Source organism: Colletes gigas, unplaced genomic scaffold (genome assembly GCF_013123115.1).
Source record: "Colletes gigas isolate AHSC1104 unplaced genomic scaffold, ASM1312311v1 Colletes_gigas_Sc00024, whole genome shotgun sequence".
Taxonomy (NCBI): domain Eukaryota; kingdom Metazoa; phylum Arthropoda; class Insecta; order Hymenoptera; family Colletidae; genus Colletes; species Colletes gigas.
The window spans coordinates 801,764-817,101 of record NW_025106653.1 but is presented as its reverse complement, the minus strand read 5'-3'; the positions used below and the strand labels follow the sequence as shown (position 1 = coordinate 817,101).

Sequence of the window (15,338 nt, the reverse complement as noted above, 5' to 3'; positions counted from 1 at the left end):
GACAGTGACACTGATTAGATCGTTTCTGGACATCCGAAATAAACAAATCGAATTTAATTGTATATTGGAGATTGCTCGTACTAGAATAAGAGAATTTAAATGATTTATAACGAAATGGTAGCAAAGTGCAATTTTCTATTTTCAGTAAGAATTTGTCTACTTCCACAATCTAAAATAAGATCCCTAAATATTCAACGTTTTAACTTAAAAATCTGAAGCAATTTTTAAGATTTTTAATTCAAGCTTTTGAAATATATCAAGAGACAAGAAAATAGATTTCTTTGTGCTTAAAAAGGGGTATAGTTCTTTGGGATTTCACAATTTCAGCGTATTTTGAATCATCACTTGTTAACTCTTGCAGAGCTCTTTGTAGCGTAATAAACTTCCAACAAATTTCTTAGTCGACGCAGAGGCCGCAAGCTCGTTGGTATTAGTACCCTCTACACATGTTTTGGGTTATTTACGTGAAGCAGCTGAGTATAGCCGTCGACGTTGGTTAAAGTATGCCCGAACGGATCGTCAAGATTAATGTGGTCAGCGTGTTTCTTGAGATATTTCACATACTTGCAAGGTTAATTACATCGCCGTGAAAATTGTTGCGGCTAAAGTACCGTCTATGATCCGGGACAAAATATTCGTTGGCTACCCCTTCAATCACCTCGTGCCTCGAGAGTTCAGTCTTCAGTATCGAAACAAATCAAAATAAATAAACATTAAAGACGTGATTATCACCAATGACGTTCTTATTGTTGAGTAGTTGAAATTTTATGTTTCGATCCTTTGTAAATCTTTGTCTTATAATGGTACAAAAATGATTTAGAAAATATCAGAAACTAAAAAAGTGTTATTTGACTGAATGATACCATTAATTTTGTTGAGTTTCGAACGTTTTAATTCACTCTTCGTCTTCCAACTTGAGTTAGAAAGCACAAAATATGGTGAAGTTTTCGAGGAACTAAGATGAAAGAAAATTACAGTATTCAATATTAATCAGTAAAGGGATGCAGCAATGATTTCTACGTATATCTATGTGTACGAACCTGGTCTTTGGTAGCGTGATAAAATAGTAATCACAGCTGAGGTTCGTCCGTCACGGAAGTTCTAAGAAGAATCTTACTACTAAAACAGAGTTCTCACAAGTAACAGTATGAAATGACGTGAAACCTAGTTTCGCTGTGCTCTGTAATTACTACCCAGAAACTTTTGAGCGTTTAACTTAAGAATAAGGTTTCGAGGTATGTGTGCATGCGTCGGATTGATTAGGTAAGAGTTACGAAAGTCTCTGCGGGTAAGTGAGAATCCTTAAATATAGTCAATACATTATGTATTTTATACGTAATATGTAATTTATTCCACAGCTTTCGAGAGAAAATTAGGTTTGTTTCAGAGTTACTTCTGAGTGTTAGGCTCTATCTATAGTATTGTAGGGAATCGTGCCGGTAAAAACTATTAAGAAATTATTAAATCGCGCATAAATTTCAGCCGAACAGCGAATCGTTCGCTGTCCGGCACAAGCGGAGAAAAACTATCAACACGCGGCGAGCGAACGGCCGATCAGCTGACGGGTGAACAACCCAAAGAGCGAGAGAGCATAGAGAGGAAGAGAGAAAGATCGAAAAGTTTGGCAATCGCCGAACGTAAGTGTAAATGTAGTGAGCAAAATAAATACGAGCGAGCCGCGAAGAAAAGGTTAGACATTGTCGAGCGTGTTAAGAGAAAGAGTAAAAAGAGTGTAACGTGTGCGAATAAAATATCGTTGAAAATCCGATAAATCGATTTAAAAACTAATTAACCAAACCACCGCCGCTTGGAAAATATCCTACAGTATTTCTCCCTTAAATTTGATATATCCGTGAAAAAATAAATTGTAGCCATGAACTTCAGGGAACTGAAAAATTGAATTATTCGATCTTTAAAATTTCAAGACATAAACTAACAATTTTTTATTTTTCCTAATTAGTCCTTTCGATTCCATAAAATTTGCATCTATATCTTACTTGTACCTAGTGTGTGATAAAAAGTGTAAAACGCTGACACGCGTGAAAGATAGGTGAAATAAACGAACGACGCCGTTTTAACGATTCCTTTCCTGCCATGTTTACCATAAACGGTGGCGAGAATCCGAAAGGAATAAAATGCTCTCTCATTCCTCATCCGTGTCGCGGGTTCTCGAGGCTCAGACCGAAATCGCAGTATTTTTTCGAGGGGGAACCACGACATTCCCGAAAGGTCGCATTTTCGCGAGAAGAGAACTGGTATCCACGCGTTATTACGCCTCTAGGAGGTACAACTCGCTCGAGGCATATGCGGGCCAAGCTGGTCCCCGTCCCTCTTTCGTTAGTAGTTTCGCCGTGGTTCATGTATTTATGCATTTCCATCCCCGCTGCTTCTTGACTAGAGTCTACGCGCGCGTATATGGACGCAGCATTGTATGCCAGACGATTTACATCTATTGCCCCTCGATGATGTGCCATAAAAGATGGCCAGACGTGGGGCGAAAGTGTACCAGAGAAGACAGAGAATTGCTTTTAAATTAGCGACGCGATATTTCGGTCGTGACTTTCTTATTCCCCCGATGAATTATTGCAGAGAACAAGTTCTTTGTAATCCAATTTTCTAATTAAATTTTTGTCTCTCTGAATTAGTACCATTTGCTTATGATACACATTATGAAAGAGACAATCGAAAACCAATAACCAAGCTCTAAAAAAAAGCTACTTTGAATTAATTCTATTTCCAGTAATTGTAAACAACGTAAAGAATGTTTTAGATTATTTAAGATTTTTATTCGAATCAAGAGACTCTGTCGTATTTATTTATTAATTCACGTAATCGAATTTTCTTTTTAATCCAATTTTCTAACTAATTTTGTGTCTCTTCGAATTTGTACCATGTTTTTTATGATACACAATTATATAAGGGGTATTTAAAAATGGATAATCAAGTTCCAGAATCATGCTACTTTTAATTCAGCTCAATCTATTTCCAATAATTGTAAACAACGTAAAGAATATTTTAGATTGTTATTCGAATCAAGAGACTCTGTCGTATTTATTTATTAATTCACGTAATCGAATTTTCGAATAAAAGTTTTTTAAAGGCCGTAACGTTGAAATGATCTTCGTCGGACGAAATCTCGTTTTCGCGGTAACGGATGGATCCGTGGTTGCCTTTCATTATTCGACCGCCATATTTACTCATTGAATTCAATTCGGATTCACTTATGGTATGATTTACTCAGCGAAGGCGTACCTGAGGATGGTGATGGGAATTTATTGGAGACGTAGGTCGTCCCGAAAACGGGGAAGGAAAACGCAGACAGAGAGGGAGGATGCGAGAGGAAGAAACCTAAAGAAGAGCTCGGTAAAAGGGACAACGGGCAACCAAGGGAGAGAAGAGCAAAGGGCGAGTCTTTCTCTCATATTCTATATCACATATGGTGGCCCGTAAAAGTTACAAGGGCATCTTCTCGAAATTCAGATTTACCGTTTCGCGTTTGCCTTATCCGTGAGATACGTTTTTGTTACTTCAACGCTTTGGAAATGAAGATTTCGTGCATCAGATACTATTGTTGAATACCAATTTTAGAAAGTTCTTAAAGCTTTGTTTATTATTTTTTTTTTAATTTATATCATACATTTGTAATGAAGCTAACGGTTTAAACAATGCAGAAAATTTGTTAATATTTCCCACGAAAAGCTGATATTTTTTTCACTGTGCTAATCTTGTTACAAGATAAATAAATTTTTTGTGTATTACATTTTCTCCACTTCGAAAAATAAGAATAGTGATATTTCAATCTACTTTTCACGTTCAAGCTGTTAGTATGCAACGAATAAATATTGCACATACTAGAATAGCGTGCTTTCAACATTTAGATTTTGTTAATGCGTCAAGTAATCCGTACAAATCTGAGTATAAAGGAAATCCAGACCTTTCGTGGGGTCTTTTTGAGAATGAATGTCCGTCCAGTAGCTTTGAATGTATAGGATGCTGCTTTATAGAAGGATACTGAATTTTTGGTCATCCCCTACGCAAACAAAGGCCACGCAGAACTATCTTGCAGCCATCCTTTAAAATCTATGCTGCCCTTAAATCAAGACAACAATAATTGTGTCCAGTATGTGGACACGGTCGATCGGATTTGGGATATTTGGTGCTTTCTTACCCTCTGCTATCAATTGTTGGATCTGCTGAATCCTGAATTTTATTTGGGGCGATAATCCAGTTAAAAGATAAGATTAACGACTTTTGAAAGAATAAGATTTGCGAAGATCTGGAAATTCTCTGTTGGATATAAAATTTTTAATCTAAAAGAATTACTAGTGTTAAAAAATTAACGAATAAAATAAATTAACGAATGGAACATTCAGAGAAAATAATATCGTTTTAAATATACAGTGTTTCGTTTATTCCTCTTTTTAGTATAGTTTTCTCAATTATCATGATATTCTATAATTACTTTGAACAGTATATAAACTTCAACTGACAGCTGTAGAGTGGACAATGTGTGCCAAAATTATTCGCGTTTGGATGTTCCCATAATTAGACGTTACGTGTCATTACCAATAATCATATAAAAGGATACTTTATCATCGGTTCTTCTAGGATAAATTTATATATTCATGCATTTCCTCCGGGTTATTAGGAATGGGGAAAAGCACCTAATTATTATCTAAAAGTATATAGCCCATCTGGTACTTCCATTCTATAATTACTATAATTCTCCAACTATAATGTCATACCGTTCTTTTCATCAGATGTGGATATGAAATTGTTATGTATCTAATCCCTTCCATTTCGAAATAAATTATCTGAAATTATCTATAAGTGTTTTAATTATTATAACCACAATATTAAACCAAATATTTTTTACATTATAAACCATTACGACAGTTCTAATTCCTCTATACAATTAAATCTATATTATTACTGTTTATTAATGAATTTACTTTTCCCATGAACAATACTAACTTGATCTTCTGAACCTGATTCTTTAACACTAGAATTATCGACAATTATAGTGTGTTTATTTGTACCAAAGAAATTGAAACGATAGATACGCGAAGAAATACATAATGCAATGGAAATAAGTGTTTATATATTCTCTTATAAAAAATTACGATAAATGTTCAAAAATTCAATCGAGTAAATTTTTTACAAGTTTTATTAGAAATTACGAATGGGTCATTTTGACTGGTTTGGTAGTGCCAGTGTTAAGAAAAAACAAAATTCTCTTGTTAAAATTTTCATAGTACGCTAAACGCAACGAGCAAAAGATTCCGTAAACGGTAAATTAGAAAACAAAAAACGAGAATCAGCGTCAAAATGAGCGACAACGTTGTCGTAGCACGGACCAATTTACGGACGGAGTGAATTCTGGCCGATCAACAGGGGGGCTCAGAATGCCACAGACCGAAAGTGGTGCCAGGGGGTTGGAGGAAAGGGGGAGGACACACCCCCCGCGAACTCGAACATGAATTAAAGTTTTAATTTCTCTAAATCACTGTTCGCCCTCGAGCGCTTTCCACCAGACGGTCCGTTACTTATAGCCTTTGCCCTTTTTACCGCCTTCTTTTTTCCCATTCGCCTCGATCTTACCACCGTCCAACCCTCGGCAATCGGGAGAAATCGATATGCACTTATCCGATGACTCTTGAGACCCCAGGCCCTCCTTTTTTTCAGGCGTACTTTCGTAGGCATAACAGTCGGCGATCGGTCGCTCGCGGAGATTTAAACTTCGCGAGCCAACATTTTCGTCGATGTTACTCGAAAACCGTTCGGGGCTAATTCATACGTCCTCTATTCGAACGAATACTTATCGAATATAGCTTATAGAGAGGCGGGAGCAATCTATAAATCAGAATTTTCAACTGGGTTACACGCTATCTTGAGTTTCTGTACCATTAAAGTCGAGCAAAGGAGGTTGTAGAAATAATCTATGGGTTGTTGGAACGGTCTGATTGGTTAGAACAAACCAGATTTAAATTCTGACGTAGTAACTCGATCATTCGATACGCCCTTTTCTTACAAGTTAGAAAATTATAAGTTTAAAATTCCGTGCAAGGCAGTTTTAGCAGATCTGGTGCAGGCAGAGGTGGGCAAATTTTATTCACAAATGATAAATACAAATTTTAGATCCGTTTGCAAACTAATTTTGTTTGTAACTTTGTAAATGGGAATTTGGTAATGGATTTTTCAAATCAACATTTAGGCAAGTAGAATCGTGGCCTAGAGCTAGTTTACGAACGAATCCAAAATTTGTATTGTTGTTCTTAAATAAAATTTGTCAAACTCTGGGTACAGGTATACAAATCATTTCATATAAAAAAATGAAGTCGAGCTTTATACCTCAAGAATACCATTTATATTATTTTATGTATTTTCTTAAATCCTACAACTTCTGTAAGTAACATTTTCTCCGCATTGTTCGAAATAATCGAAATATTTAAGTGGACAGAGTTCGTGAGACACACTATATATGATAGCATTTTACGTTTCAAATGTTACAATATTTTAAAGTAATTTCATATTGCTGCGTTTGATCGAAGACTTTTTGCTAGGGGTTGTAGATTAATCAACACGAAGTTAATACGTGGCGACAGTTCCTGTACTCGCCAGTAGAGGGCTACGCTCAACCTGTACCTCTCTCACAAGTACTCGACGGATCATCTCGTTCAGTTCTTTCTACAATAACAGGCCTCCACAATTCATTTTAATACAAATACTGCATAGAGATATTAAAAGAAATGCCTCATCAAATAATGTATACGATTAGAAATAAATCTGTTCTATTAAAAGTTTGCAATAATTTCTAAAGGATTATTGGATCCATTCTTTGTTCATTCCCATCGAGTGTCACAAATTATTAAACTTTCAATCAAGGTTTAATAATACAATTATTATGATTCTCACGACTCAGATATCTGTGTACACCGAATCGCCTAGATCCTAGAATAAAAATTTGCCCGTCCTGGGATCTGCAGATTCCCCGATACTCGTCAAAAGGCGTCCACTTTCCACCGTCGTCCCGAGACCCGAATAGGTTACTTACGAATGGGGGTTGTAAATTACGATCAGCCCCCCGCGTTAATGTATCGAGACCGATTTTCAGCCGCGTCTTGGAAACTGGATCACGCGGCACACGCTCGATCCGCTTTATCCCTCGGTGCCGCGCGACAGGGTGAGACCGGGGGTTGTTCATTTAAAATCATGACGTCGAGCGTAGGGCGCAGTCACGACGGAGGCGTTAGTATTAACGTTAGGTGCCACACCAGACCGGGGCCACCTACAAGAACTTCGTGCACCCCTTACCGCCGGTGACATATTGTTTCCATTCTGCTCTCGGGCTAAAGCGCAATAAAAAACTGGCATAAATATCGCCGCCCTCGGCGTCCCGCGGCACCGATGCCATCCAAAGCGGTGGCCCGCGACACCGAGCCACGGGCACAAGAACAGGAGAGGCACTGGGATACCGGCGGTCTACAACTACGTGGAAACGTTCTTTCGCGCGGGAGAAACGGCAGGGACTAATTTGTCTGAGTGGCTTTTTCGACGGCTATAGAAAGGGCGACGCAGATTGCGAGCCGCGCTATGATCTTTCGGGCTTTGGTAAATTGTCGCGGCAACGAAATATTCGAGCGATTAGAATATTCTTCGGGGACCTGCGGTCAGATTGTTTACTACGATGCAGCAGACATGCCAAACATACTACCCCTTATTCGTTGAGTTAGTTTAGAAAATCCCTCTTGTTCATTTTCATTTTATTTGCTATTCATCTATTTATATTTTACAGTTTGATTGATATTTGTATTTAGTTTTTTATTGTGAGCAATCTTGTCATCTGTATAATATATTTGAGAGTGTGCAGAGTGAACCACATAATTCATTGAATTTATTTATAAAATCACCTTTGTTCGTTGAATATTCTTTTCATTCCATTTACTATACATCTATTTATATTTTACGGTTTGATTGATATTTGTATTTAGTTTTTTATTGTGAGCAATCTTGTCATTTGTGTAATACAGGGTGGTCCACGTAATTGTTACAAGTCATAACTCCGTTATTATTGCATTTCCGAAAAAATGCCAAAGGAAAAAGATAAATGGTTCGAAGGGCACTACATCTGTAGGCCTTAAAATTTTTTTTAGATGCAGCAGTGCATGTGCAATTAACAATTATTAATTATCTTCTTCAATAAAGACATTTTTTTAAAATATCTCGAGATCTAATAATTTTTTTGCCATGGCACCCTAATCATTTTTTACGTAGAATGAATAGAAGAATCGATCTGTCTAAAAAAAAATATGCATTTCTATTTAAAGAAATGATGCAATTGTTAATTGCACATGCACTGCTGCATCTAAAAAAAATTTAAAGGCCTACAGATGTAGTGCTCTTCGAACCATTTATCTTTTTCCTTTGGCATTTTTTCGGAAATACAATAATAACGGAGTTATGACTTGTAACAATTGCGTGGACCACCCTGTATATTTGAGGGTGTGCAGAGTGAACCATATTATTCATTGAATTAATTTGTAAAATCACCCTTGTTGGTTGAATATCCTTTTCATTCCATTTGCTATACACTTTCTATTTATATTTTACAGTTCAATTGATATTTATATCTATTTTTCTATTGTGAGCAATTTTGTCACCTGTAGAATATGTTTGAGGGTGTGCAGAGTGAACCACGTAACTTGATCAACTTAATTTTTTCTGGTACTAATGGTCCATTAAAAATGTTTTTTTAGTAGTATAGCACCGTTTAGAGCTTTGAGATGAGTGTACTAAATTTTTTGCTAATTGTTTCTTTTCTATTTGTGAAACTCTTGCAACTAAAAATTCTTCTCAACTTTCTTTTTTTATGTAAATAGAATAAAATATATTTATTATGCTGGTTGCCAAATTCATTGAATGATAAATGTAAAAAAATAAATAGGTTTCTTCATAAAAAACTATGGGATGAATTTTAAATTGCATTGTACTTACAGCGTAACAGGTTCCTCAGGACTCGAAGGTGAAATTGAAAGCGACATAGTAGTGGTTAGGCATCGTGATGTTCCTGGCGATCTAACACGATCGTTCACCTAAAACAGGAGGGAAACAATAAGTTATAAATATCGCTGCTTCCAAAAACATATTAGAATATCTCTACAAATCTTCTAAAATTTTGCTTAAACGTGTCTTTCTTCAAACAGAAAAATTTGTGCCTCGTTTTCATGAGTACTGTGTAACATTCTTTACCCAAAACAATTATAATTATTAATTCCGCTACGTTAAGAAAAAAATATTTGAAAAGATTAAACTATTCAAACACACGGTTAAATGCTTCTAAATTTTGTATTTTTTCTACTACATGCTTAACGACTAATTCAGTTTACTAAATTTTACGAATGGCCATATTAAAAGTACCCCTTAACCCTGTCGTTAAATAGAGTTTCGTATAACTGATAGCATGACGCGAAACGTTCGATTCGGTCGTCGAACTACGACGCGATTCAGTTTAAGGGATTATGCACACGATCGGATTGAAAAATGCAGAAGGAACATTCGTTCGTGCACCTTTCAAATTCTTTGCACGATCCTCGCTGTCGTCGATGGGGAATTGAGCAACAGGTAGAGCAGATATGTCCTCGAGGCATCATGCTCGACAGAGCGTACGCGTGATTTACCGTATAAGTGACTCATCGAAAGCATCCTTTTTCTCTTATCTTCGACTCTTCGCTTGAAACGCGAAGGAAATAATTCTTTTAGTAGAAACCAAGAATTCATATTCGAGGATACTATTCATATAAATTATCAATTTTAGTGGAATTAATATTTCAAAGCATTAATATAACACTCCTTTTTATAATTATTATTTTAATGATATTCTTACTAACATTCAATAAGTATTATTTCATTCTTCAACTTTAATTTTAGCAAATTTCTATTCGTTAATGCGATAGAGAAATGTACTGATTATTACATCAATTTATGTTTACAATTTTGACATTTATTTTGTTCTCATCGATTCATTCATATTTTCATAATCACTACGTCGCTATTCGCATGTTTAAATGTTGAAATCATATTTCACTTCAGTATTTCTCCCGATTAAAATTAGTACAGACATTTTACAATACTTTCCTAATGCATCGCTTCGATGCTATCTTAAACGAAGAAAATAAGTATTTGAACAAGAGCAATATTTCCCGCGAATAAAAGTTACCCAACTCTGTTGAACAGCATGATCCATAACCATAACCATTCTCCAGGCTCTCGATCGAGACACCGGATCGTCGCGAGAAACACAAATTCAGTCGAAATTGAGCCACCCGCGTTCAAAGAAATATTACAGCCATATTTTTCTCCGGTGAACGATGACTGAAGCTCTCCCGCGATTTCCAAGGGATTAATAATGGCAGTAGACCGTTCTACGACAATCGCGGAGAGAAACAAACACAGCCCCCGGGCAAGTGGACCAGACTCGCACCGACATCAATCTGAACGAGCGAGCCGCACCCCTAACGAGCCACCGAGTCATATAAATTTTATTGCCATTTCATAAATCTCGACAACTACCGCGAGTAACCGTTCCGGGGCTCTCTGAGAGATTATCAGGAACGTATAAAGTTGCGGATCGTTGCGCGGTTACGGCTCGATTCTGTCTTTAGCGACGCTCGCGGCGCGACTCTGCGGGGGTTGGTCGTGGAAAATATCGCGAAAACGTTCGAATAATATCGTTAGTTCTCGCTGGCGATCGAACGCGGCGTAAAATGGTAGATTTATCGTCCCTGGATATTTTTAATCGCTTCCGAGCCTCTTAACGACACCTCGAAGACAATCTAAGTATGCTATTGGTACTTAATAATTTATCACCCAAATTTTGCATTCCACCTAGAATGCATTTATATGTATAATAAGACGATGATGGACATTTAAAAGTGTACACAGATTAATGTACGAGTTTTCGATTTTTAACTTATAATTAGTGATCTATATACAATACATATGTAGAATGTGAATTTGAATGTATGTAATAGAGGTGTGTGCTAATTAGTGAAATAAATTTCGATCAGAAAATGATTTTAACTGTTCCTTGGAAGTAGTCGAATCTTTGGGATTCTATTTTTATTAACTACTTTCATAAATTCTTCCTTTAAAGGAATTCGTGAAGTTTATGAACGTCTTAATAGTGTTCATTAAATTTTGTAATAAGGTTGTAACGCAGCAGACTCTCAGGCTAATTTATTTTCTTTATCGAAGTAACAACATTTTCTGAAACTTCTTCCGTTGATGTCTTTAGTAGTGTCCGTTATTTTTATTAAACGCGGTTGTTGTGATTGTTAACATCTTCTATTGCCAATTTTTAACGATATCGTAGCTAATAATTATTTACCTTTTGAGCATAGCAATGTGCTGTTTTATTACATTACGTCCGACGTTTCAACCTGATTTGAAATTCTCTTAAGGGAAAATTAATACTAAAACTTAAAGATTTTTCATATGATTATACTAGGAAATTCCGAAATTTCTTAGTAAAATCTTCTGAAATATTATAAAGTAACAATACAACATTATATAAATTTTATACAATCTTTGTATAATGTCGCACAAATAAAATAGAAAAATGCATGACGTGTATTATAAATATTTCCGTATCGCATGAAAGATTTCGATCTAAGCATGTAAATAGAAACATTAAATGCGATGCAAGCGGGGACGAGGGAAACGAAAGTATCAAGACTATATTTATAATAAATAAGAAGGAACCGCGTACGCGAAAAAGGAAAAAGGAGCACAGTTAATTCAGTTTTATACGACAACACTTCCGATCCACGGGTAAGCCGGCGACAGTCTCAAGTTACTTCCCCCGTGTTCTCTTCATCTTAACGCAAAGACGAACCAAAACCTGATTTACATTTCTTTCTCTCCTCGCTATAAAAATTCTGCGACGATAACTTCCTTTGTTCCACCCTCTATGGTCGTAGGGACGAGCGACCCCTGCGGCTGGAAAGCCATGGGGAGTCCCCATAACCACGACTAGTTTTCGGTTTACATTACATTTTTTTCCTTAATTAAAGGCAATGCGCATTCAGGTTTGTCGAAAACCGTCCTTCTTTCAGCGAAACATATATTCAGCGTATATTCCACCCCTTGAAATTTTCCATCGAACGATTCGATAAATTAAATTAATTCCACTTAATCTAATTCTTCTTCAGTTTTAATTCTTCGTCGAATCGTCAATGTTAGAAAAGGGCTTGAAAATTTCAAGAATTAAATTTCAAGTACTTAATGTTAACTAACATTATAAAATTTTGTTTTCGACCATTACATATACAGTTATTCTCCACTCGTATTCGTACAGTATAGGGAAACTTTCTTGTAAATTTTGTCCATTTATTTTTACCAAATGTTTATTACAACTAGTATTTTTAGTATTTTAGTAGTATTTCTTTGTAATATCGACGATAGATAGGTATAATATAAACAGTATATTATAATAATAATGTCAACAATATATGTGATCATTTTCAAGCGGTGACCCATCTTAGTACTGACCACGCCCAATGAAGCTGAACTTCAGTGATCACACGAGAACCATTTCCAGTTTAAATAACATTTATTAGACACTACATTTGGTAACAAAATACAATAATATAATTACATTAGCGTAGATGTTGAATATATTCAATATTTTACAGAAGTTCCTATTTATTTAGTCTAAGCTTTACCTTCATTTTTCATTATATTACGTATTTGAGCATCGCTTGTTTATTATTTCAAAAGTAATGGTAGTTCGGATATTACAAAAGTATTTGTTCCCAGTTTTTGCAGGAAATTAGTTTGTGAGAAAAGCTGCTTACGAATAGATTACACGAGAACTAGTTGACAAGATTTATTTTTAATTTACACCCTTAAAAAAATGTATACAAAAATGAATTTATATCAATTTCAAAAATTTTTGTCCTGCTTTCTTTTACTTATAGTGAACCACCATTATAGTATACAAATACAAGTGGGAGCAACTGTATGTGTTAAAGAGTATTTGATCATTCCTGAATCAGATTTACATTTTATTCTTTCATGCACCCTTTTCAATCGTTAAAAATATTCTTTGTTTTCCTTTTCAAATTCAATTTTCTCAAAAATATTCTGCCTATCGTTTTCACTGCAATCTACAGCTTCGAATCGCGAGGAGAGAATCTATTCATGCATTTCCTCTGGGTTATTAGGAATGGGGAGAAGCACCTAATTACGGAAAAAAGACTATCAAAATTTAGTATATAGTCCAACTGGTACTTCCATTCTATAATTACTGTAATTCTCCAATAATATCATATCGTTCTTTTCATCAGATGTGGATTATACATGTACATTTTGAAATAAATTATTTGAAACTACCTACAAGTGTTTTAATTACTATAACCACAATATTAAATCAAATATTCTTTACATTATAAACCATTACGACGGGCTCATTTTAAATTTAATTTTCTCAAAAACGAATGAAAAAATTTCGTTTTTTACTTACTTCCTCGCGAAGAATCTTCTCCCTATCGTTTCCACTATAATCTACAGCTTCGAGTCGCGAGGAAAGAATCGGTTCGAATCGAACATCGACATAATAAATTCGCACAACAGTCGGTCGAAGCTGATGATCGTTCCGTTCAGTCGACGAAATCCCCGGCGCCGTAGGAGAGAAAGAGATGGAAAGAGGGCAAGACAGGATCGAAATGTAATTAAGAGAGCAAATAATCCGAGCCGAACAAACTCCATGAAATGGATCAAAGAACTCGCGAGCGAGATGTAGATCCAATAGGGGGAAGAAGAGAGAAAGAGAGAGAGAGAGGTGGGACATGTACCGATAGAGGCGCGTCGTTGAAAGGTAGCAGGACGAGCTACGACCGACTGCTTCTCCCTGTCGTCGTCCTGTCTAGCCCGAAGGAGTAGGGCAACGAGGGGGCCTCGGCAAAGACCCTCGATAAATATTTCCGTCAAGTGACCGGGGTTGGAATTCAAAGAGAGCCGAAAGGTGGAATCGAGAGCGAAACGAGTCCATCCTCTCTTCAACGGCAGTTCAAGGGATGGCCGACGAGAACTACGAAGGGTTGGGGGAGGCCTGGCAGCCAGTATATTTGCGTTACGTTACGTAGTTGCGCGTTTAATCAGCCGTATACCCGGAAAGGGCGCGTGTGAGAGGGAAGAAGGAAAAGAGGAACGGGAGTAAGAGGAACTGCCTCGACTTCCGGATACTAAAGAAGGACGGGGCTAAACATCCTACCTTTTGTAAAGGCTGAAGAGACCAGATTCTCTTTACCAAACGGACCTGTCCTCTGCACCGTCGTACGACTACTTGCAGAGGCCAGATTTGTCGGTTGCTTCTGGCATTTTTCAGTTATTTTTTTCTCGTGTTTGGAAGACCCTATGGCAACCGGTCTGGGCTCGATGTTTTCGAGAATACACCGAGGGTCGTATATGCTCGAAAGAAATTGTTTGTTCGGCGTCCCGGAGAACTCTGAGGTCTCATCAAGAGACTCGAATTTTTCCGTTCAACAATTACAGAATGGTAGCAACCTCTGGAACTTGAAGAATTCTGAATCTAAATCTGCAATTTTTATTAACCCCTAGCCGTACAATAACGAGTCTGACTCGTTACAAGTTCTTGATGCCAAGGTTACATTGACTAGGTATTCATAAAACAAATCTATTCTTTTTTGTGGCCATTCCTTGTACGAACAAATTTATATAAAATTGAATAATATACGTTTGAAAAATTATTTGGAATTAAATCGTACGTCAAGGGGTTAATGCTCAAAGTGTATTTCTCGCTCTTATAGTGCAAAATACAGTCCCATAGTATCTAATTAATTATGTTCATTCTTACTTATATATTATATGAAGTTCATATTTTAATATTATTACTGTTATTTCTCTATGCAAAATGAAATATATATCATTAATGAAAAGATAGTTTGATTTTTGGATCCACAAGGAGATCATCGTACAGGGAGTTATATTAGACTGTCTTTGAAATACTGAAATCATTTAAATTTAAAATTGAATTAGTTGTTGTTATTTTGAAATTGATAGTAGCACAAATAAAAAAGTATGAACCTTGATTTGCAAACTGTAGATGTGAGAACACATGAAAGATGTGCACAAAACATAATAGTATTGACATTTAATTTTTCACAAGCACATGTATTCTCAATAAAATTTTCAGTCTAGTAATAAAAAATTGATTTATGAATCTTGTACCCTGTTTTCATTAGTCCTATTAAAGTATCAAAATTTTTGATAGAACAAAATTTCCTTTTAATTTCTCATTTTCCTTCATTTCTCAACAC

General features: G+C 36.1%; 1 protein-coding gene across 1 annotated transcript in view; it reads right to left on the bottom strand.

The window, feature by feature from the left end:
• Positions 1 to 15,338, bottom strand: part of LOC122401356 — a 116,291-nt gene that overhangs the window by 57,465 nt on the left and 43,488 nt on the right. Inside the window, exon 3 of the mRNA XM_043403436.1 lies at positions 8,995 to 9,092. Coding sequence (XP_043259371.1) covers positions 8,995 to 9,092 — 98 coding nt within the window. The remainder of the gene's footprint in view (positions 1 to 8,994; positions 9,093 to 15,338) is intronic.